A 24,440-nucleotide genomic window follows, 5' to 3' on the forward strand; every position below is an offset into this window, starting at 1 on the left:
AAGCTAAAGCCAGTAGAACCATGCCATTTCAAATGGTGACCGTCCTCATGTTCTCGGACATAACGATCATACGCCTGTGGTAAGCATAGCTGTTACTGTTGCCCTTGTGTTCGGCAGGGTGGCGCATGTTACCGCCGGTTGCTCATCCCTAGTTTTTTCCAGTCTTAAAGAAAATCTTAAGTCCTTTTGATGCTCTTAGATGTTGACTTTCTTTTCATGGACCTCTGATCTTTGTTTTCAGGTAGTACAGTGCTAATTGTTAAGAGCACAGACTCAGGAGTCAGACTGTCTTAATTTGAATTCTGGTTCTGCCACATACTAACTCTGAGGTCCCGGGCAAGTTACTTAACCTCTTTATACCTCAACTTCCAAATTGGAAAATGAGGATAACCAAGTATCCTACTTCAAAGGATTCTTGAGAGGATTAAACAAATTAATGTATGTAAAGAGCTTAAGATAGTGCTTGGCCCTTAAGAGTATAAAAGTGTTAGTTATTATTTTGCTTAGAGTCAGTTGATTGTGCTTTTACTTCACATGATTTATAGGGACTATAAGCATAACTTTAAGCTGTGCTTCTTTGAAGATGGTACCTCGTGCCTTGTACACCCCAGATTACTTTGAGCCGTTCCATGGGAATGACTGCAGTTGTGCTTGGCTGGGGTGTGTCATCCCCCCCCCCCCCCCCCCGCCTTTTGTTAACATAGCAGTTACCTTAGACTAATTCCATAGTCAAGTAATTGAGAGGCTTAATTTTGATAGTGTAGGTTTTCTTGAGCTCCTGGTGACTGAGGTGCGTGACCAAAGGATAATGGCTGAGATTGCCTATGCATACTGCCTCTGGAGACATACATTCTATATACTTTGCTGTGATCCAGCGGAATTCGTATTTGTCAAAGCATATCTTCAGACCTGTATCACCTAAAGCTTTTAGTCATGGCCACCTGAAGTCTTGCAAAATCAGTTATATTATCTAGATAAACTTCAGATAATTTATATTGCCTTCATCCATCTATGTTTATCTGTCACTTTATCCATCAGTATTTGGAGGGTAATGGGAGACTTGAGGTCTGAGATGAAGTCTGAGAGACCCTGGTAGGCATTCTTTCAGGTTGATAGAGTCCCAGTTGAAAGTTGTCTTTGCCCTTCTTCACCATCAGGCCTTGATAATAAAAGAAATGAAGCAAGTGTGCATGTGTGTGCACGCGTGCGTGTGGGTGTATACTTAGATATATAGAATGGGCTCATTCTATACTTTTTTGGAACTTGTTTTAACAAAAAATTGTGTATATGTTTTAGAACAGGAGGAATTGATAAATGTGAGGGTTCCCAGGTGGGAAGCAAAGCATATTAGAGAAACTCACAGCAGGCTACTGCAGCTGGAATACAGCAAGAGAGAAGAAGTCTGGTGTGAGTTGAAACAGGTGAGGTAGGCAATGGGAAGATCATGCAGGGTCTTACAGATTATGTAATGTCATGTTTAAGGTCATGTTAACAGCTCATGTTAAAAGATTTTCAGTTTTATCCAAGGACTTGTGGCAAGACGATTAATCAGGAAGAGTGATGCTAACATATTACTCTAGCTGCAATATAGAGAACTGATTACTCGGGAGAAAGAATGGATCAGAGACCTGTTAAGTTTTGCAAGAGTATAAGTTGCGATATGATACTGACTTGTGGTAATAGTGATTACAGAGTTATTTAGGAGGTAAAATCTACAGAAGTTGGTGACTGCGTGTAGAGCACAAATGAAAGGAAAGGATGTAATGATGATGGCCTAGGTTTCTGGGGTTTTTTTCCTTCCAGTTTTATTGACATATATCACTATATAAGTTTAAGGTGTACAGCGTAATGATTTGACTTACATACATCATGAAATGATTATCGCAGTAAGATTACTGAACATCCATCATTTCATGTAGATAAAAAATAAAAGAAAAAGAGAAAAGTAGTTTTTCTTTGATGAGAACTCTTAGGATTTACTCTCAACAACTTTCATAAATACTAGGCAACAGCGTTAATTATCTATAACATATAGCAGTGTTAATTATATTTATCATGTTGTGCATTATACCCCTAGTACTTGTATCTTTTGACTACCTTCATCTACTTCTGAGTCCCCCCACCCCCTCCCTGCCTCTGGTCAACACAAATCTGATCTCTTTTTCTGTGAGTTTGTTTTTGAAGTATAATTGACCTACTGTGTTAATTCCTGTAGGAATTAACTATGTTAATCACACAACATAGTTATTTAATATTGCTATGCATTACAAATGATCACCCCAATAAATCTAATTACTATCTGTCACCATACAATGATATTACATTATTATTGACTATTTTTACCACACTGTACATTTTATCTCTGAGACTCATTTATTTTGTAGCTGGAATTTTTTACCTTTTAATCTCCCTCACCTACCTCACCCATCCCCCTACCCCTCTCCCCTCTGGCAACCACCTGTTTGTTCTCTGTATCTATGACTCTTTCTGTTTTAATATGTTTGTTCATTTGTTTTGTGTTTTAGATTCCACATATAAGTGAAATTATATGGTATTTATCTTTCACTGTCTGACATATTTCACTTAACATAATACCCTCTAGGTCTATCCATGTTGTTGCAAATGGCAAGATTTCATTCTTTTTTATGGCTGAGTAATATTCCAGTGTATATATCTCACATCTTCACTATCCATTCATCTATCGATGGGCACTTAGGTTGCGTTCTTATTTTGGCTATTGTGAATAATGCTGCAGTGAACATAGGAGTGCATTTATCCTTTTGAATTAGTATTTTCAGATTAGTATTTTTGTTTTCAGGTAAATACCCAGAAATAGAATTGCTGGATGGTATGGTAGTTCTATTTTCATTTTTAAAGAAACTCCCTACTGTTTTCCATAGTGGCTGCACCAATTTACCTTTCTACCAACAGTGTGCAAGGGTTCCTTTTTCTCTGCATACTCTCAAGAGCTTGTTATTTGTTGTCTTTTTGATAATAGCCATTCTGACAGGTGTGAGGTAATATTTCATTGTGGTTTTGATTTGCATTTCCCTGATGATTAGTGGTGTTGAGCATCTTTTCATGTACCTGTTGGCCGTCTGTACGTCGTCTTTGGAAAAATGTCTGATCAGGTCCTCTGCTGATTTTTTAATTAGGTTTTTTTTTTTTCTGTTTTTGATTTTGAATTGCTAGGTTTCTGGTTTTACAGCTGGTAGTGCCATTGGCAGAGATAGAACACTAGAGGAGGGCTCAGGTTTAGTGGAGGACGTTATGACATGTTGAGTTTTGAAGTGCTTTTGAGAATATCCGAGTGGAGATTTCAAGTAAGCAGTTGGATTAAAATGGTCTGGAGCTCAGAGAATAGGTGCTGTACACAGCTTACATCACTTTCTTTGAGACTTCTGGCTTTGCACTTCCTCCTCAGCTTCTTTATCAATTACTTGTGTCTCCATTATAAAAGCTAGTGATTAATTTGGAGGCCCTGGAGGGGTAGAGTAGGGTAGAAAACTCCATGCATTATGGTATCTTTTAGTTCTTTTTTGCCTCTTTCTCAAAGTTTCTTATCCTGCCCTGGTATGTTGCTTGCCATATTTAGAAAATACTTTAAAAAAAGTTCTATTGGACTTGCCTCCCCTTGCATATCTCCTATATTAGGAACACAGTATCCCTGTATAGATCTCTTCCCTGGGTCTTACCACCTAGAGAAAACTTTAACCTCATGTCACATACACAGGCTAGGGTAAAGTTTCAGAACTCAGCTTATGTAGTCCTGCTTTCAGAACTTTTTTCTTGGAATACCAGAATTTCTATATGTGTTTATATTATGTCAGATTCTTGAATTATTTTTTTAAAAATGATACTCCTTTCTTTTTTTTTTTAAACATTTATTTATTTATTTGGCTGCACCGGGTCTTAGTTGTGGCACACAGGATCTTTTAGTTGTGGCATGTGGGATCTTTTAGTTGTGGCATGTGGGATCTAGCTCCCTGACCAGGGATCGAATCCTGACCCCCTGCATTGGGAGCGCAGAGTCTTAGCCGCTGGACCACCAGGGAAGTCCCAGATTCTTGAATTATAATAGCTGTATGTGGATAGAAGTTAAAATGTTACAATCAAGTTCCTTTACCAGAAATTCACTAATTTCAGTGGACAAAGCTTAAGCTCAAGCTGTGATTCTCCAAGAAAATTCCAGTGGTTTTATATGTCATTGAAGAGTCTTAGCAAACCAAAATATTAAAACAATATGTAATTTATTGTATGGGTGTTTCATATAATGGGCAAATTGGTTAGGTTTAGAGGCAGTATTCTCAAGTGGTAAAGAGCATGGGCTTTCGAGATAGACTGAGCATAATCATTACCTTACAAACAGTGTCACTTTGGGCCACTGATTGAATCTCCATTTTCTCATCTATATAATATGGAGTAACCCTACCATTGGGAGGGTTAGAAGAGGATGCAGATAGTCAGTCTGTTAACCTGAAAAGCCCAATCTTAATTGAAGCTTACTGTACACAGGCCGAGGACTGGCAGAATCATTTTTACTGTTCCATTGTGTTTTTTAAAGTATATAGAGAGTCTGTCTTGGAGGAATACTCGAAAGACTCTTAAGTCTTCTACCCTCCTTTTCTACATCTCTGTACTACGACTCTCGTGCCTCCAGCTGTGCCCACCCCTCCCCCAGGTACTGGCTGCATTCTGCGTTGTCTTTGTATTCAAATCTCCATGTACCTGTTTCTGGAGGGAACACCGAGAGGATAAACAGCTAACTCTTTCACAGCATAACTTCATTGTGTTATTATATTAAAATAACAACAGTGGTGAGGATGGGAAGAAATAGCATTGGTAAGTGAAGCAGAGAGGCTTAGTCCGGCCCAGGGATGATAATACCTACTTATCTCCAGGGATTGTTGGGAGAATGAAATGAGAGCTGTAATTATTTTAATTTTTTTACTATAATGCTTTATGAACATTTATATGAAATGTTATCCCGTTATCAGATTATTTCCTGAGCTCTTTATATTTAGCCTTTTATCAGTTTTTGATAATATTTTGAGAAGAAACTTTATTACACAAAATCTTACAGGAAATTATTGAAATATTTATGTTTGTAGGTGCTTACGGAAATAAAGCTTGTACTTCTGGGAAAAATTATAAAGTGGAAGTACTTGCTTTTGATTTTTACTGAGAATGCAAGTACCTTGTTTGGATTTTGCTTTTACTACCCATGAAGAGTTATTAAACAACTAGACCTGTGATGTACAATATGACAGCACTTGTCACATGTGTAATAAAAAGTGAAACTAATTCAAGTTAAAATAAATTTAGTTCCTCAGTTGCTCTATCCACATTTCAAGAGCTCATTAGCTTCATGTGGCTAGTTACCACCATACAGAACAGCACATATATAGGATATTTCCATTATAGCAGGAAATTTTATTGGACAACACTGAAGTAGAGAGTATGAGAAAGTTAAATAATCAAGTGTTTTATTTAAATAGGAAGCATTATCAAAAAGTCTGAGGTATTTGCTACTAAAATTACCTTATTTATTATGGTTCTATAGCATCTGTAAATATTGCAATGAATGTTGTAATTTTAACTGCAAATTTATTATCTACTTTCATATTTCTAAAATATAATGTTTTTAATTTTTATAAATAAATAAAATGTCAAATTTCAGTGTCCCTGCTTTTATTCCTCATTTCCTGATGTTGATTAGAAGTTTCCATTTATTTTTGCAACGTTTAAGGATTTGGTTCTGTTCGTTTGCCATGGCCTTATGACCTAAAGTAACAGTCTTTATGTTAAATAATATTGATCATCTTCAGTGTGAAAGATATGGTGGTAATTAAGTTGTACACTAGGAATAAGAGGTTGTAAAACAGTACCAATATATATCCCATCTTTTGTAATTATAGTGTTTGAACAATGAACAGTTTTACATTGCTCCTGTTTATTATGTAATATACTCTTATATACAGAGTTTGTTTAGAGAATTGTTGTTATAAAGTTTATAATTCTCTTTTAATAAAATATCATAGTGTTAAATTTTTTTTTTATCCTAGGAAGCTCTACAAAGGATCATTTCAACTCTGGCAAATAAAAATGATGAAATTCAGAACTTTATTGATACACTAAATCACACACTAAAAGGAGTTCAGGTATGAATCTGTTTTAAAAAAAATTTGTGTGAATATGTCACAATTAATGATTGTTGGATCGAATCAGAAGTATAAATATACACTGTCAACTATAGATTATAAACTAATGGAGGTGAGAGCAGGGGTTTTAAATGGCAGATAAATAAAAATGCTTTATTTGCTATTCCCACATTCTCCATGGAAAGATCGAATAGTAAGGGAAAAAGAAAACTCTGGAATATTGCTAGGAATATTATAATGTTCACTTTTCTTCCTTTCCATTTCATGTTTGTCTTTTCTAATTCCAATTAAGAGCAAATTGTGCCTTTCCAAAAGTACTGGGAAGCTAAACATTTCTTTTACTGTAAATAGTAGAAGGAAAATGTAGATGGTAAGAGGTCCACTTGCAGAACTAGATGAAAGTAAGATATAAAAGTAAAAGGTAAAGTGCCCATTGAGGAGAGAGGGGAATACTTAAGGAAATGGTCCCAGGTATAGGTGGATAATCCATACTGTAAATAATCAAATGTTGATTGTGGAAGAGACCTTAAGATAAGCTGGTGATGCTTTCCCATGAATGCGCCTTAATTAATTTAAGGGTCATTTCTTTGTGAAATAAACATAGAAGATTTCCAGGATACTTGTAGACAGTGAATCCTTTCCTGTGGTTTTTGTTTGGTTCAACCTAGGTAATTGCCTGGCCTGTTAAACCTTATGGTCTTGTATTTTCTTTACTTCTGAATTTGCTGTAATTGAAGTTAGTTAATTATAATCTTCACCAGTTTAACTGTCTTTCTCAAACTATTTTATTGGAAAATTTGGTGAATCCACTAATCCAGTTTCTTTAAATAAGCAGAGCTAGTGGTTCTAAAACTCTTGGTCTATGGACAAGAGAATCATCACATTTGAAATCTGTAAAAGGGTACCGTTAGATGGAGCTAGCTCACACTGTTTTTCTGATTGACAGATTATTAGGACTTTACCTTAGCATCCATAAAAAAAATAGAGGGGGAATTAAGCTACACCCTCGTCACTGAAGATGGGAGCATAAGCTGTAGTGGACGAGAGACCATAAGAATGTGCCAGTTGGTTATTGAGGGGGAAAAGAGCAGTCCAGTTCCTTTTTACAGATGAAAAAATTGAGGTCCAGGAATTTAAGTGGCTTGTCCAAGGTCACACTGTTACTGAGTGGTTAATGTGGAATTTGACTTAGGTCTTCTGCCTTCCAGACTGCACATTTCTTCCTCCACGTCATGTTCTTACTACTGTAAAGAAACTAGTAAAATGATTAACACCACTTTTGGTAAGACTCCAGTGAGATGATGTCTGGTTTTTATAAACATTTTAAGCAAAAGTTTGGATTGTAATATTACAGTAGATTTTGTGTATTAGTTTTGTAAACCAGTGCCAATTTCGCTTCTCTTAGTTGAATGATTCATCTACGTTGAAAAATGCCTTAAGATAATTTCTTCTATCTCATAATTGTTGCAAGTGTGAATATCGCTTATCTAGGGATTTCTCGGATATTTTATTTCTTGTTGAAATAGCATCATCTTGCTTAATGAGGCAGTGAGGAACTCTTGGAGGTCAACAGACTTTATAAACAGATTTTAGTTTATAAAATTTAGAAGTTTGACTACAAATTCTAGTCAGTAGATGATTTCTGAGGTTCCTTCTAGCACTGAAATTCAGTGTTTGAGAAATCTCTTAGGACCTAGTAAGGAATTGCTTAGTGTTTTAATTCTGCTTATCTTATGTAAATGCAGTGTTTTAGGCAACCTGAAAGATTTAAAAATTTGCGCAAAATCAGCCCCATCCCTATATGCCCAGACTATTTCTCAGAGTTACAGAATCAAAATCTCTGGAATATTTTAAATTTATTTATTTATTTATGGGTGTGTTGGGTCTTCGTTTCTGTGCGAGGGCTTTCTCTAGTTGTGGTAAGTGGGGGCCACTCTTCATCGCGGTGCACGGGCCTCTCACTATCGCGGCCTCTCTTGTTGCGGAGCACAGACTCCAGACACGCAGGCTCAGTAATTGTGGCTCACGGGCCCAGTTGCTCCGCGGCATGTGGGATCTTCCCAGGCCAGGGCTCGAACCCGTGTCCCCTGCATTAGCAGGCAGACTCTCAACCACTGCGCCACCAGGGAAGCCCCTGGAATATTTTATTAAAATCTGCTTCACTGATGATTCTGATTTGCACCAAAAGTTGAGAACCACTGGCTTAGGGTCTGCCTTAGAGCCTAAAGGTCTGGACAAAGTTGACAACCTTAAAACAAATTTTCACATTGTCCTGTGGAAACAGTCTTATAAAAGGTGAGGAGAGTATGGGCTAGTTCATAAAAGGCTGCTTAACTCATAGTATTGCTGAAGTAGAACTATCAGCATTAGCAGCCAGCTTCTTGGATTTATCTGTTTTTAAAGGTGTATGTCAAATATTAGAATTTTAATTATTTTATGATATTAGGCTGATATTAGATTCATAATATGAATCTATTCTCTTCTTTGATAAGTACTATTTCTTTTAGTTTTTTTTTTTTTTTTTTAAAGTTTTACTTGATTTTATTTATTTATTTATTTATTTTTGGCTGTGTTGGGTCTTCGGTTCGTGCGAGGGCTTTCTCCAGTTGCGGCAAGCGGGGGCCACTCTTCATCGCGGTGCGGGGACCGCTCTTCATCGCGGTGCGCGGGCCTTTCTCTATCGCGGCCCCTCCCGTCGCGGGGCACAGGCTCCAGACGCGCAGGCTCAGCAATTGTGGCTCACGGGCCCAGCTGCTCCGTGGCATGTGGGATCTTCCCAGACCAGGGCTCGAACCCGTGTCCCCTGCATTAGCAGGCAGATTCTCAACCACTGCGCCACCAGGGAAGCCCTCTTTTAGTTTTTTAATGTTTGACAGCTCTTAAGTAAAATCTTTGTTTTGTTTGTTTATTAAACAGGAAAATTCTTCTAACGTACTTTCAGAGTTAGATGAAGAATTTGATAGTTTATACTCCATATTGGATGAGGTAAAAGAAAGTATGATTAACAGTATCAAGCAGGAACAAGCTCGTAAATCACAGGAGTTACAGGTGAGATCGTGCAACTATTTAAATATGAATAATTTTAGTCTGTATAATGCTTGATTTATTGAAAACAAAAATTAGTGAATTTTTTGTATAACTGTACTGATATCTTGTAGAAGAATGATTCTTAACTTTGTTTTGGTCATAGATATCGTTTTCTTAAAATTGTGGTAAAAAACCTAAGATTTACCCTCTTAACCATTTTTAAATGTACAGTAGTATTAACTATATTCACATCGTTGTGTAACAGATCTCTAGGACTTTTTCATCTTGCAGAACTGAAACTCTATACTCATTGAACAATGCCCCATTTGCCCTTTTCCCCCACTGCCTGGCAACCACCATTGTATTGTCTACTCTAGATATCTCTTATAAGTGGAATCATACAGTGTTTGTCCCTTTGTGACTGGCTTATTTCACTCGGCATAATGTCTTCAGATTCATCCATCTTGTAGCATGTGACAGGATTTCCTTCTTTTTTATGGCTGAATAATATTCCATTGCATGTATTTACCACATTTTCTTTATGTGGTATGTCCATTTATCTGTCTATGGACATTTGGGCTACTTCCATCTCTTGGCTGTTGTGAGTAATGCTGCAGTATACGTGGGTGTATATTGAAATTTTGATAGTGATTGCATTGAATTTGTAGATTGCTTTTGGTACTATGGTTGTTTTAACAATATTAAGTCTTCCAATCCATGACCATAGGATGTCTTTCCATTTATCTGTGTCTTTAATTTCTTTCAGCAGTGTTTTGTAGTGTTCAGTGAATAGGTCTTTTGCCTCCTTGGTTAAATTTACTGCAAAGTATTTCATTCTTTTTGGTGTTATTGTAAATGGGATTGTTTTCTTTTTTCTTTTTTTTTTACAAAGGAATAATATTTATTGTTCATATGGAAAATTTAGAAAAATTATAAAATAGAAAATAAAGATCATCCATAGTCCTGTCACTCAGAAATAGTCACTATTTTTTTCTTTTTTGAAATATACATTTAAATATACATATATAATACACATATATAGGGGCATTTTTAATAAATTAATATCTTATGTATAATTTTTAACCTGGCTTTTTAATCACTTATTATGCCAGGTACATTTTCCCATGCCATTGAAAAGTCTTTGAAAACATTCTTCTTAATATTACCTACCAAAATTTGTTAAACCAATTCCCTATAGTTAGGTATCTAGTTATTCTGTTTTTTGCTACTGTAAGTAGCTCCATGTTGTACAAGTATTTTGTATTTTTGTGGACATCTCTGATGATTTCATCAAGATTAAACAACATTTTTCGTGTTCTTTATACTACCATGTTGTCTTCCAAAATGGTTGTATTCCTTTACCCTCCATGAACAAGATGCAAAAACGATCTTTTCACTGCTGGGTAAGGATGTATTTTTTTTTAAATTTCTACCAACTAAATGGAGGGAGGAAAGCATGTTATTATTTGAAGTTCCTTCATTATTAGGTTGAATATTTTAACATGCTTCTTGATATTTTTGCCATTTATGAATTATCTTTTATGTTCTTTCCCTTTTTTGGTATTGGTATGCTTGACTTGTTGATTTTATTTATTTATTTTTTTTTTCCGAATTTTGAATTTTATTTATTTTTTTTATACAGCAGGTTCTTATTAGTTATCTGTTTTATACATATTAGTGTATATATGTCAATCCCAATCTCCCAATTCATCCCATCGCCACCACCACCACCACTACCCCCCCCTTTCCCCCCTTGGTTGTCCATATGTTTGTTCTGTACATCTGTGTCTTGCAAACCAGTTCATCTGTACCGTTTTTCTAGATTCCACATATATGCGTTAATAGACGATATTTGTTTTTCTCTTTCTGACTTACTTCACTCTGTATGACAGTCTCTAGGTCCATCCACGTCTCTACAAATGACCAAATTTCGTTCCTTTTTATGGCTGATATTCCACTGTATATATGTACCACAGCTTCTTTATCCATTTGTCTGTCGATGGACACTTAGGTTGCTTCCATGACCTGACTATTGTAAATAGTGCTGCAATGAACATTGGGGTGCATGTGTCTTTTTGAATTATGGTTTTCTCAGGGTATATGCCCAGTAGTGGGATTGCTGGGTCATATGGTAATTCTATTTTTAGCTTTTTAAGGACCCTCCATACTGTTCTCTATAGTGGTTGTATCAATTTACATTCCCACCAACAGTGCAAGAGGGTTCCCTTTTCTCCACACCCTCTCCAGCATTTGTTGTTAGTAGATTTTCTGATGATGCCCATTCTAACTGGTGTGAGGTGATACCTCATTGTAGTTTTGATTTGCATTTCTCTAATAATTAGTGATGTTGAGCAGCTTTTCATGTGCCTCTTGGCCATCTGTATGTCTTCTTTGGAGAAATGTCTACTTAAGTCTTCTGCCCATTTTTTATTTGTTTTTTTTTTTTTAATATTGAGCTGCATGAGCTGTTTATATATTTTGGAGATTAATCCTTTGTTCGTTGATTCGTTTGCAAATATTTTCTCCCATTCTGAGGGTTGTCTTTTCATCTTGTTTATGGTTGCCTTTGCTGTGCAAAAGCTTTTAAGTTTCATTAGGTCCCTAAATGGGATTGTTTTCTTAATTTCCTTTTTGGATTGTTCATTGTTCATATATATAAATGCAACTGATTTTTGTGTGCTGTTTTGGTCACAGATGTCTTTGAGAATCTGAAAGCTATGGAAGAATACAAATGTTATCTTTCTCTTACAAACATGCTGTACACACACAATTTCCCAGTATTAAATACCCTTTCAAATCTGTCCATTCTTCCCAGGTTGAGATTTGTTGTTTATATTTAGGAGGTAGGAATTGTATTGCAGTTGAACAACGTGGGTTTGAACTGTGAGGGTCCACTTATACACTGATATTTTTCAATAGTAAATACTACAGTACCATACAGTCTGTGGTTGGTTGAATCGTGGATGCAGAAGAACCACAGATATGGAGGGTCAACTCTAAGTTATATATGGATTAACCCCCCCATTGTTCAAGAGCCAACTGTACTTAAATCATTTAAAGGTAATTAGTTTAGTCATAAAGTATCCATAAATTTCAATAAATAAGAAATTCATTCATTTAAAAAAGCAATATTGGAGAATAAAGGAAAACTCAGCATCTTCTGAAGATCTCACCCATGACTCATCCTGTGGAGATTTCTGTTCTGTCTTGGGCCCAAATCCTTCTTCATAGCACCAGTTTGGTATACCCTTTAAGCGTTCAGTTACTTAATCTCTAACCTTCCCTTCTCCCTCCCCATACTTTTTCTCTGCCAGAGCAGCTCTAATTATCTTCATTGTATTCACCAGACACCATTTCTGTCAGCCTGGCCTATACCACATATTAAACTTGCTACCAAAATGGTCATGAGTCATATTTTTTCTCCTACATTTTCCTCTTCCCATCAGGTGACAAAAATCTCATGCATATTGAATGTGCATTATCAATTTTTATCTGCCACCTTTAACCATCCCTGGAGTGAGTGATGCTCCAGTGCTGCTACTATTATTTTTCTTCTCTCTTACCTGTAAGTTTCAAATACCTGGTTGGTGCCTTTTTTTGTTGGCGCCTTCTTTCTGCTTAACTATGCATGCAGTTTATTTTTCTGGCATTGTTAATAGGGAAGCTAGAAGCAGCCAATAGACACAGTTTTAAAAACTTGCAACTGGGGAGTTCCCTAGTGGCTTAGTGGTTAGGATTCCAGGCTTTCACTGCCGTGGCCTGGGTTCAGTCCCTGGTCGGGGCACTGAGATCCTGCAAGCCATGCTGCGTGGCCAAAAAACAAAACAAAACAAAACAAAACAAAAACAAAAACAAAAAACCTTGCAATTGGCTAAATAAGATTGAACGGTTAACACCCTTCATTAGAGTAGAAACTTTTCCAAGGAGGAAAAATACTTCCTCCTTGTCCCATATTATTCACATATCTTATTATATTGCTAGGTTTTAAATAATGGCAGTTGACTAGCTTCTCTTAGGTCCTTTTCTCTACTTTTCCCTTTCTTCCTCTCCTCAAAATTCACATACACTGGAAACCAAGCTCATATGATAATAGCTTTAGAAATGCATTATTAGACATTGAAGTCATAATTATCATTGGATTTTTAAAAATTATTTTATCATCTTCATTATGTCCTGTTATGCTTACACTAAAGATAGTTTAGAGTCATAAAAGAATTTGAAAAACCTTAGAATGTTCCACATCTTTTAATGTTCAAAATTCATATTTGAGAAGCTACCTTAATAATTTATGGGGAAGTCAGTGATAATATTTGATTGCCAGTATCAAGATTTTATGCATTCATTCAGTAAAATTTGAGTTAGGCTATGCTGGATTTAGAGTAAGTAGTAGTGAGCAAAACAGTTCCTGCCCTCATGCATTTCACATTCTCATGGAGGGTAATTTGCAAGAAATGCAGAAGAAAGGACAATCAAATTCTTTTGCCAAAGAGATTAGAATTTATAAGAGTAAGCAAAAATGTATGTAAGATATAACCGATTTAAGAATAATGTTAATGTAAACACTCTACAGCTGTATATAATGCAGAGGGATCATGAAGGGAATTGAGTTCAGGAGCAATTCTTAGAAACTGATTTGAAACACTTTGAGGGAGGGAAGAGCTTACTTAATAAAGGGAAGAGAGGGTATTCCAGGTAAGAGGCAGTTCAGTTGTTAAGATAATCAAAGATTAAAAGTCTAGAAGAGTCTTAGAATCATCTTTAAGCCAAGTCACTGCTGATTTGGAGGAGAGATCTAATATTCATGTCATGGCATGTGGATTTTGATATTTAGGTGTGCTGTCCTTAAGTCAAGATGTTTGAGATTTTCAGAATTAGGTACTCTCTATCCATTGTGGATTTTTGGTTTAAAATATGTCCTTTGACTTCTAGAAGAAGTGTGATATTTTCATATCAGAACTTACTTTCTGGCAGCCCTATACAGAGCTAGGTATATGTGTGCACACGTAAAATCTATAGTGCTCATCTTAAAACAGGCTGCATTTATTGCTCTTGTAAACTATTGAATTTATATTTCTAGTTATTGGCTAAATTCCCAGTAATGAATAATTGGGTCATATAAATTTATTTAACCTTTTTTTCTCATGGAGTCTTAGATGAAGTTTGTCCACTTTGGGTTTTGTGACTCTTAATTACAATGCTAATGAACATAATTATTATTATTATTTTTGCAACTGATCTGATTCGTGGAAGTCTTCCATGCAAACTGCATTTGGGCTCTTTTTAAATGAGATGATGTTACTCTGATTTTTTGATCAAGTATTCTATCAAATTCACCATTAGCTGTTGAATATTGATGGGGGATTCAAAATGTTGCAGAAAATGAGAGGAACAGAGTTCTAAATACTCTTTGGAAGTGGTGACTGCAGAGATGTTAACACCATCTTTTCTTCCTTATCATCATTTCAGATCTTCATTTTTTATAGCGATTCCATTTTTTCCATCCTTTTATTATCCTTTGTGATTCTTAGTACTTGACTTTTCTTCTCAATGGCACAAAAATTTTCAGTTTTTTTAAATGTATTTTTTAAAAATAAAATTATTTATTTATTTATTTATATTTATTTTTGGCTGCACTGGGTCTTCGTTGCTGTGTGCGGGCTTTCTCTAGTTGAGGTGAGCAGGGGCTGCTCTTCGTTGCAGTGCGTGGGCTTCTCATTGCGGTGTCTTCTCTTGTTACGGAGCAAGGCTCTAGGCACGTGGGCTTCAGTAGTTGCAGCACGCAGGCTTAGTAGTTGTGGCTCATGGGCTCTAGAGTGCAGGCTCAGTAGTTGTGGCGCACGGGCTTAGTTGCTCCACGGCATGTGGAATCTTCCCGGACCAGGGCTCGAACCTGTGTCCTGTGCATTGGCAGGCAGATTCTTAACCACTGCGCCACCAGGGAAGCTCCTTTCACAGTTTTTTAATATAAATGGTTATCTAGGGGAGAGCATGGGATATTGAGGGGACAGTAGGTTGTAAAATAAAACTCTTAAGTTATTGAGATGTAAGCTTAGTGAACATAACTTCATTCTTCAGTATGTTCTTGTGTTATGGTTCAAAGGAAAACCTATGGTGATCTCAAACCATAAAGCTTTCTTGGGGTAGTTTAAAAACCAAGTATTAAAAAGAATCACAACTTGGCTACTGATTCCATTTCTTTATTTGGAGTTAATAGAGCATCTCTGTTCTTTCTTTGGGTTCACAAACTCAATAGCACGTTGTTTTTATTAAGGTATTTTAATAATTCCTCTGAATAACTAAGTGCTCTTTAAGTTGTAATCCTTTGTTCTCCCTTTTTTTTTTTGCTTTCCCTCTTGACTTCAAAGCAAATTTATAGCATTTTCTTAGAATAAGATATTTTTTTTCAAACTTTGACTTCAGATTGGTTTTTTTTTACTTTAATAGTTCCTTGAGATATTTATTCTTCTTGGTATTTTTTACCTTTATACTACATTAACTTACTCTGCCCTAGTGATCCTGTATGGACCATTTATACCTACCATCTTATTCTCAGTGATTTTGCTTTTATAAAGCTCTATTTCAAATGGTGGTTTGTTAATTCTTTGAAACTCTTAAGAGGCTTACTCATAGGAAGAGCAGTATTTTTATGAAATTGTAGTTAGGTTCTTAGAATGACACATGAAAACCTATTCTAATCCAAACTATGACTGAACTATTCTACTTTTCCAAAGTAAAACAGGACACATCAGAAACCAATAAAATCAGATGTAGTTTATCTTTAGTTTGTATCAGAAGGGAAAATTAAGTAGATTTGAATATGGAATAGATATTAATAAATATTCTGAAGAAGAATCTTGGATACATTTAAAAGCTTAGAAATGGGTCCGTTTCTTTGTTTAAAGGTATCACTAACAATATTTTCACATAACTAGGCTTAGTTTTAAATCTACAAATGATAATGTGAGAGAAGGGGGGAGGGGAGGGGAGAGAAAGAACTGAATAAGAAAGGTTGTGTTAGGTGAAATTAACACATCACTATAACAGAGCTTATCACTGTAACAGTTACCATTTTTTGTTCCTATTTGATTTTTTTGAAATCTAGGCACTTCCTGTGTTATCCAGTTTTGGAAACTGTAAATTAGCATTTATAGGAGTATGTATTACTTGAGTAATGTGATAAGTGGAGTACTAAGATTGTGCTCAACTGAATGTACCTGTAACTTGATTCATGAACTTTAGCTTAATTAAATATCATCAAGAAATTTTGTCTTCATTATAGAGGATGTTGCCTGCAGGTGGATTCTTTTGATATTTTACTTTAAATTTTCTGACTACCTGATTGAGAAGAATCTTTAAATAAATTTGACCCCAACCATTTATAATTGCTTTGTTTTCTTTTTTGTTTTTAAATGATGAGTATATCTTTATCTGTATGTAATTAAGCTGTTCCGGACAAATTATGGACAGGTTAAGATAATTAAAATTTGTTATATATATGACTAGTGATTACCTTGCTTCAGTACCTCTCTAAAATGTTTGTTCAATTATTGCTATTAAGATTGTAACATTCATTGTAACAATATATATTTAAGATTCTGATGACAATAGGAAATTCTATTTTAATGATTTTTTGTTATTATTATTTTTAGAGTCAGCTTAGTCAATGTAATAATGCCCTGGAGAACTCGGAAGAACTACTAGAATTTGCAGCAAGGTCATTAGATATAAAGGAACCTGAAGAATTTTCAAAGGTACCAAAAAACTAACCAAAAAAATTAAACTAATCCACTTAAAAAGGAAAGTTTTGTTTAAAAGAAAATGGTGTTTTCCCGTTTGATTTTGGATTCATTCAGTCATTTCTGATACTAGAAAAGGCTTGGCAGTTCTTGTTAAGTAAAATGCTAGCTGTTCATTTATTCCAAAGCATATACTTAGAAGTGTGTGTCATTGGGGTCACGAACAAATTAATTATTTGTTTAATGCTCAATTCAGATGAATGACGTTATGCTTTTTTTCAGTTACTTCCCCCTTGGTCATTTATTTTAAAGGTACTTGTATACTTTAGCTGAGTCATACCTTTGTTATAAACATTTTATAACTAAGGAAAGGAGATTGATATTGCTATTAACATTCATAAAAATCTAAGTTGGTGTTCCTTTCAGTGAGCTGATTGGGGAAACATTGTCACTTGATGCATATGAAAGCATTGTGAAACTTACTAAATTTGTTATTAAATGCCCCAGTGTTCAGCTTAAGTAATTGTTTGAATGCTTTATTAAAATATGAAAATGTAGGTCCCTAAGGGGTATATTTGGTGTGAAGATACAAATAGTAGAGCAAGAAGACTGCTAATGTTTTAACCTAGATCCTGGTGTTTAAGAGATTCTGAATTCTAGATTCTTACTCTTACTTTAAGTAGAGTCATTTTTAAATGATTGCCAGTTTATCAAATCATTTGATATTTGATATAGAATAAGTATGTAGACTGTATAGAAAATGGCATGAAAGAGTGTGAAATAAAGCTATATAATTAGTAAAATATATACTGTGAAGTAGTCTTATCAAGATAAGATATTTGAGTTTGATATTTTCTTGGTCTTTGTGGACTGTGTAGTGAGCTGCTTGAAAGGTAGCTTTATAATCCATGTGTGCCCACCAGTGATTTCATTTTATGATTTTTCTATGAACTTGAGGGTAGAAGAAACTTCCTTGAGAAGATAACATTTGCTGACTTAAATCCCTGCATCTTGAAAATGAACTTTAAAAATTAATTCCTTTTGACTAAATGGATGGAAATTTCTTTTGCTGTAAACGAGTTAACTAATTAATTCTTGAATTTGGATGTTGGTTGTAAGAAAATTCATCTTTGCACTTTGTAAGACTTATTATATAAAGGAATTATGAGGGAATAGTATCATACTTTAAATTATTCTGAAAGTATAGATATGTCACCTATTCAGAGGGCATTTATGTGATAACCTCAAATATCTGGAACATAGCCAAAAAAACATGCAGAAAGCAAAAGATGTCTGAGTCAGCAGAATCAGTGTCGCACAGTTCATGAGTGGGAGTTAATATCTTCTATTCATGATAGTGTCTCAGAATCTGTTGACTATTAGTATGTACATGGTACTACTAAGTTTTTCGGTTTTTTTCCTTTTTGTTTCCTGGTTGTCAACAGATTCCCCTTCTAGTGGAGTAGGGCAGCTGTTAATGACAGGCATAATCATAGCAGCAAGAATTAACAGCTGAGTACCTGAGAGTGGAAGAAGATAGGAAAACTATAAAATGTGGACATAGTACTCAAAAATAGCTTGAATCCAGTTGAATTTAAATAGGACCTGATGCTTGGAAAAACTGATAAAAGTTTGTTTCTCCCAAGTTTCTCTTTCTATTGACATTTTCAGAGTCCTTTCTTCCTCTCAAAAGATTCTGTTCTCTCTTTCTCTCTCCTTTGTTCTTTCCAGCTTTGTTAAAACTTGTTTCCAGTATACTGTAAATTGGAAAGGTTCTGATAAAATAAATCACCTTGTGGTTTAATATATTTTCTTCATGTGCCACTTTGCTTCTTATCTTACTATTTTGGTCTTGTCTTCCAGCATTTTGCAATACTTCCTAGTAGCTTGATCCCTTTGGAGATGTGTTGAAATGAATTATTTGTCAGTGTTTCCTAGCCAGAAATCTGAGTTTATTGTTCAAGAAAAATGCTTAACTGAGAGTTACTTGCAATTATTTTCTTAGTATATCCAAATAGTATCCAGATAATGTTTTGATTCCAAGTCAAAAACTAAATGTACTTTCCTAACCAGCTGCATGGACTCCAGGCTTGCCTCAGATACCTAATTGCTGACAGAGTAGGGAAAGATGACTTGGAAGATTAATTATTGGACTAGGAGTATATTGTTAGATATTTGGAAACAATTCTTTTAATGTATATTATTTGCAAATATCTCATATTAAAGTGATTAAAGCAGATTAATATGAATAACTCACGGGGACAAAAAATATTGTAGGCTGAAATCTAGGCCATGAGTCTTTTTAGACTTCATTATCTTCAAAAAGAGTATTTTAAATACTAATATTTAAGTGATCATGTTGCAGTACATCAGCATGAGAATTGAACACAAAGCTATGCTAATTATTTACCAGCATTAGACAGTCTGAAAGTGAACAAGTAAAAATAGCACAAATGGAAAAGGATTTTAGAATAAATTTTCACTAATTTTTTTTAACTGTTAGAAGTTTGGTTGATAGTAAATATATGCAGGAAGATCACCAGCAAATGAGTTCTGGATCATTAGCTTTATTTCTGGATGAACAAGTAGCCAAAGCCCCAGCAGACTTGGTTTTTCTGCTAATAACTGGCCTGCAGAACACTGCATGGATCCCTTAGCAAAATTAATATTCCCACCAACTCCCCCTCTCCTCCGAATTTAGAACTTGAATTTTACCTATGAAAAGAGCTGAGTTTATGGGACATTTTCCAAGTCAATATAACTAACCACTTCATCCCAATCTTGCCACACATAACTCAGTTGTCAGACAAGGAGGGAGGGAATTGGTTACCTGCCCACAGGTGCTTACACTGGAGAAAAAAGTACAGAGTAAGGTGAAAGGGAAACAGTCTTCTAGATTAGATCACAGATGAAAAGGGAGAAAGGATTTTGTGTATTTCCAACTTCTGACTCACAGTAACTCACCATTAGAATATTATTCAGCAGGTGTCAATCTCTGACCTCTGGAAGGAGCAAATAAGGAGAGGGGTGGAAGCTCACTCAGTATCTTCAAGGGAGCAGAAGTAGTACTGGCAGAAACTGCTTCTGTGGCTGCAGTCAGGAATTCTGGGAGAGGAGAGGACCATCAACAAAAGCATGAGGGAATTCCCTGGCGGTCCAGTGGTTAGGACTCTGTGCTTCCATTTCACGGGGCATGGGTTCGATCCCTAGTCAGGGAACTAAGATCCTGCAAGCTGCTCGGTGTGGCCAAAAAAAAAAAAAGCATGAATGTTTCAGTTATGAAGGCAGTTTAAAAACAAGTCTAAATATTTAAGAATAGCTCAAACTATAATTTTTCACCTTTACTTCGTTTGTAAGTGTTTATGTCTTATAGAAATGCAGTCTCCTATTATATAAATGTACTTAGTCATAGAGTACAGATGTATGTGGTACTGTATTCCATGTTTATTTCAAGTTATTTACTAGGGTTTTGTGAAGAAGACTTTTAAATGATCATGTTTTTGGAAAATAGTGCTTTTTATAAACAGATAAATATATGTATAGGAAATACAAAACTTCTAATGTTTGGAATCAACCAGTATGCAGTAATTTTTTTTGAAATCTAGTATTTTTTGCCTAAGGGAAAATTGCACTTTGAAACGGTCTCTTATTTACTCTCTCTGACTGAGTCCCCTTCATTTCCCAAGTTATTCCTTAGTATGGTATTTTTGGGGTGAAGGTAGAAGTCTCAGTATTATATTGTAAAAAGTATTAAATATTTGCCCCCTAGTCATTTTCAGATTGTCTCAAGGAAAGATCGCAAAATTATCTGTCCCAAATCTAATAGGATAATCTTAAGTATGAAACAATGTGAACATAGAGACATAACTTGAAAAGTTTCCTCAGTGTTGTGTGGCATTCACATTTTTACTATGAACTCTATTGGACTTTACTGCAAATCAAAATCAAGATAAATCTTCTCCTGAAAATGTGACATCTAGCCTTTGCTACATTCATTGTTTTGACAATGTTAGTATATTTTTCTCTCAGCAGTTATCATTCAGAAACAGATATATTCTTACTTTTGTTCCTGTTTATCAGTGCTCTGATTTTAACTAACTTTTCCCTTGCTACCTTTCTCCATTTCAGCCTGTATTTTGGAGAATTAGATTGTTAAAATGTTTAATTTATTTTAGATAATTTTAAAAAGTCATTATCTACACATAAGATGGCTTAGGATGGAGTTTAAGGTTCAAAGATATCATTGTGCTCATCATTTTATAGATGAGATAATTGAGTCCTAAAAGAGTTAAGTGACTTGCTGGTTAATGTGATGGGCTGAAACTCAGAGCTCTTAAAACTTGGTCTAATGCTCCTTATTTTTAAAAAGTTTAAAAATTTCTGCTGGTTGGGAAGAAATTTGGAAATCTCAGATTTTGTTCTGTTTGGGTAAATGATTCATTGAGTACAGTAAGCAAGATCTAAAACTTCTTTATTATTCCTATTTTAATTGTGTTTAGGAAAGACTATTTAATTAGCTCCTCCATATATGGAACTATTTTAGAGTACTTTGCTTCTAATGTCTTTCTATAAAAGGAGAAAAATGAAGATATTAAGAAGAAATATAGAAACAATAAGACCTTAATCTTCAAAGGGCTGAAATAAATTCACTGAGGAAAGTAGTTTCTATATCTACTCATTGCAGATTGGGAAAAGATCTGGTTTAAATACTTTCTATTTAATTGGTAGTGATAAAGAACCATTTGTGATTACTCCTCCATTATTATTACAGTTTTATTTAAGGAAGTTTGGTCTCAGGTGACAGATTCACATAACTGGTAAAATAAAGGGTCAGAATTGTAGGATTTATTTTAAATAACATTTGAGAGATGGAGGAAGGGAATCTCAGAGAGAGAGAGAAAGGAGCCATCTCTGATGATAATAGAGAGAAAGGAGCCATCTCTGATGATAATAGAGAGAAATGAATTGTTGGCAAACAGGATTTCAGTAGAATATTGAAATCGAAATAGTGATTGAAATTGAAATAGAAAATAGTGATGTTGAGCAAAGTAATATGACTAATGTTTCTTGAAGGCTTTCCAATAGTGTACACTGTCATAACCTAAAAATCTAAGTATTCACTGAGACCTCTTCATAATTCATGAAGTGGTATTATGTAGATACAAATAAATGTATTGGAGACAGAGCAGTGGTAAATCCTGGGATCAGGTGGTACTCATTAAGTAGAGATGTTTAATTGACAAAAATGCATCACTCTTGAAACTGAAACTTAGAGGAATCAAGCAACATATTAATGTGTATCTTTTGGACAGCTTTCTGCTTTGGGAGAAGAAATTCCAGAAAAAAATTAAACAATCTATTGTCCAATTAAAGACATTTCTTGAAGTTGGGCCCTTTTATTGAAATACCTGCATAATTTGAGACTTTCTATCCTTTTCTCATTGCACAGTATAACTTCTTCAACCCCTCCTGCATTTATACAGTATATATACTATAAAATTTGAACCTAAATGAAAGAGGAACCATGGAGGGTCTCCAGTTTTACCAACTGGGTGTATTTATATATATAAATACATGGGGCAACAATTTTTCCTAGATTATATGGCTTTTCATCTATTTATTTTCTGGTTTGTCATGAACAGCCTAGTATATTAAACAATAACATGAAAGCTTTACATGCGTGTGTACATGTGCACACTTGCACACAGATGCACTAAAAAAAATGGCACCTTACTAAATTAATACTAGACACAAAATTGAATCATTATGGTCAGTTTTAAAAACAGTAATGGTCTTTATATTGTTGGGTTATTTGGGAGTGACTGGTAAGTAACATTCCTTTAACCAAGTTCTAAACCAATTGGGAAATAAGACAAAACAATAAAGTTGATAAGAGGCCAAATAAAATGATATTGGAGAATTTGGCTTATATCAATGGGCACACTTCCTAATATTGAATCCTAGAAGTAGACAGACTTACCCCACCCAGGGATGTAAGTACAGGGCTACCTCAGGTCTTTGTGTGTGAGAGGAGCCTGTTTCAATGAAACTTACTGAATAGAGGGAAAGAACCGAATATAGAATATATGTTCTCTGTGGGCAAGCAAGCTGCCAGAAAGAGGGAAAGGTGCTGAGCTACTTATTTCTAGTTTGTCCTTCCAGACTCATAATCGGATTAAGTCATATCGTCTTCCCAGGAGAAAATGAGGGAATAGAGAGTAAGGCTAGTGGCACTTTTCTCCATGTGTAAAGAAACATCAAGTGCAGAGTCGAGTCTCCTTTTCCCCTCCTTTCACACTTGTATGAAAATCTTTGGTTATAATTCTAGCTATAATGACAATAATTTTTAAAAAATCAGTGTAATTAACTTTTTAAAGGTAAATTCAACATACAATATTAGTTTCAGATGTACATGTAATTGACTTTCTTTAACATTTCTTATTCCTAGTACCAAAGTAGGTGCTTTGTACTTTTATGTATGACTTAAGGCACGTATTATAGATGCCACAGAATTGGGTTGTTTGCTGTAGTATTTGGAGCTTGGAATGCATCTTTAGAAGCATTAAGGACCAAATGGAATGATTAGTATACAAGGTCATGGAATTGATTATGATAGTGCTGTGATGTGCTCATTTTCTAAATCTCAATTCTGTTCTTTTTGTGTAGACAGGTGTGCAGACCAGAATATTTTAGGATGGGTATAAAAATGACCAATACCAAGTAAGAACAATATTAGAACTGAAGAAGAGAGACAACAGAAACATTGCTGAATACATCTAATTAATGTTCAATTAACTTTAGTAGTTATTAAATATTACTATGTGCCAAGCTTTATGCTAGACACTGGGGTTAGAATATCAAGCATAATAGCCATGTTCTACATTAGATGTGTTGTTAATTATGATGGTCAGTGTGGGGAAAAAACCTTTTGTTGGACCTATTATATGGTATGTAAATTTAAAGGGGACAGCAGTTTCTGCATGTATTTTTCATCATTTTTCTGTGACATACAGCACCGAGTAATAGCTGTGCCCTCTTCCTAAACTTGTGCTAGCATTCTCAAAACAAACAAACAAACAAAAGATATCTTAAGTAGCGTAGGTTTAAGTTGGCAGCTTCTATGAAGTCATCTGAGGGAAAGACCCTATTGCTAGAAGTGTTTCTTTGGTTTCTCCTTGTCTGAATTTTTGCCATTACAACTTCATTTTTTGGGGTAAAGGATTGTAGAACTGCAGCCTAGTTTTATATGTTAGCAGGCAAGCTCTCAGAATACAAAGTCCTTGCCCAGTGAAGGCAAGTAGAGAAAACTTGGAAGAACCATTATGAAGTGGTGAAAGAGATCTCTGAAGAAAAATTGAAGAGCAGATTTGAAATGTATAAGAAAACCATCAGAATGCATAGAAATGTGTGCCCCATGAAGGAGATTGATTGTTCTAGTTGAAGAGTGTCAGACTGAATGAAAGTGGAGGTGTGTGTTGATATCTTAAGGTAAGAAAAAACATTTATAGTCATCTGG

The 24,440-nt window shown here is 35.1% G+C and overlaps 1 protein-coding gene across 6 annotated transcripts in view; it reads left to right on the plus strand.

Moving 5' to 3' along the window:
• Positions 1-24,440, plus strand: part of FSD1L (fibronectin type III and SPRY domain containing 1 like) — a 66,727-nt gene that overhangs the window by 7,106 nt on the left and 35,181 nt on the right. For 5 of the 6 annotated variants that reach the window (XM_007178263.2, XM_007178266.2, XM_007178264.2 and 2 more), the window contains exons 2-4: positions 6,066-6,161; positions 9,078-9,209; positions 16,838-16,939. In XM_007178263.2, the coding sequence (XP_007178325.1) occupies positions 6,066-6,161; positions 9,078-9,209; positions 16,838-16,939 (330 nt within the window). The remainder of the gene's footprint in view (positions 1-6,065; positions 6,162-9,077; positions 9,210-16,837; positions 16,940-24,440) is intronic. The other variant, XM_057548805.1, reaches the window with a different exon arrangement.

This window comes from Balaenoptera acutorostrata, chromosome 6, assembly GCF_949987535.1.
Source record: "Balaenoptera acutorostrata chromosome 6, mBalAcu1.1, whole genome shotgun sequence".
In the NCBI taxonomy this organism is placed as follows: Eukaryota; Metazoa; Chordata; class Mammalia; order Artiodactyla; family Balaenopteridae; genus Balaenoptera; species Balaenoptera acutorostrata.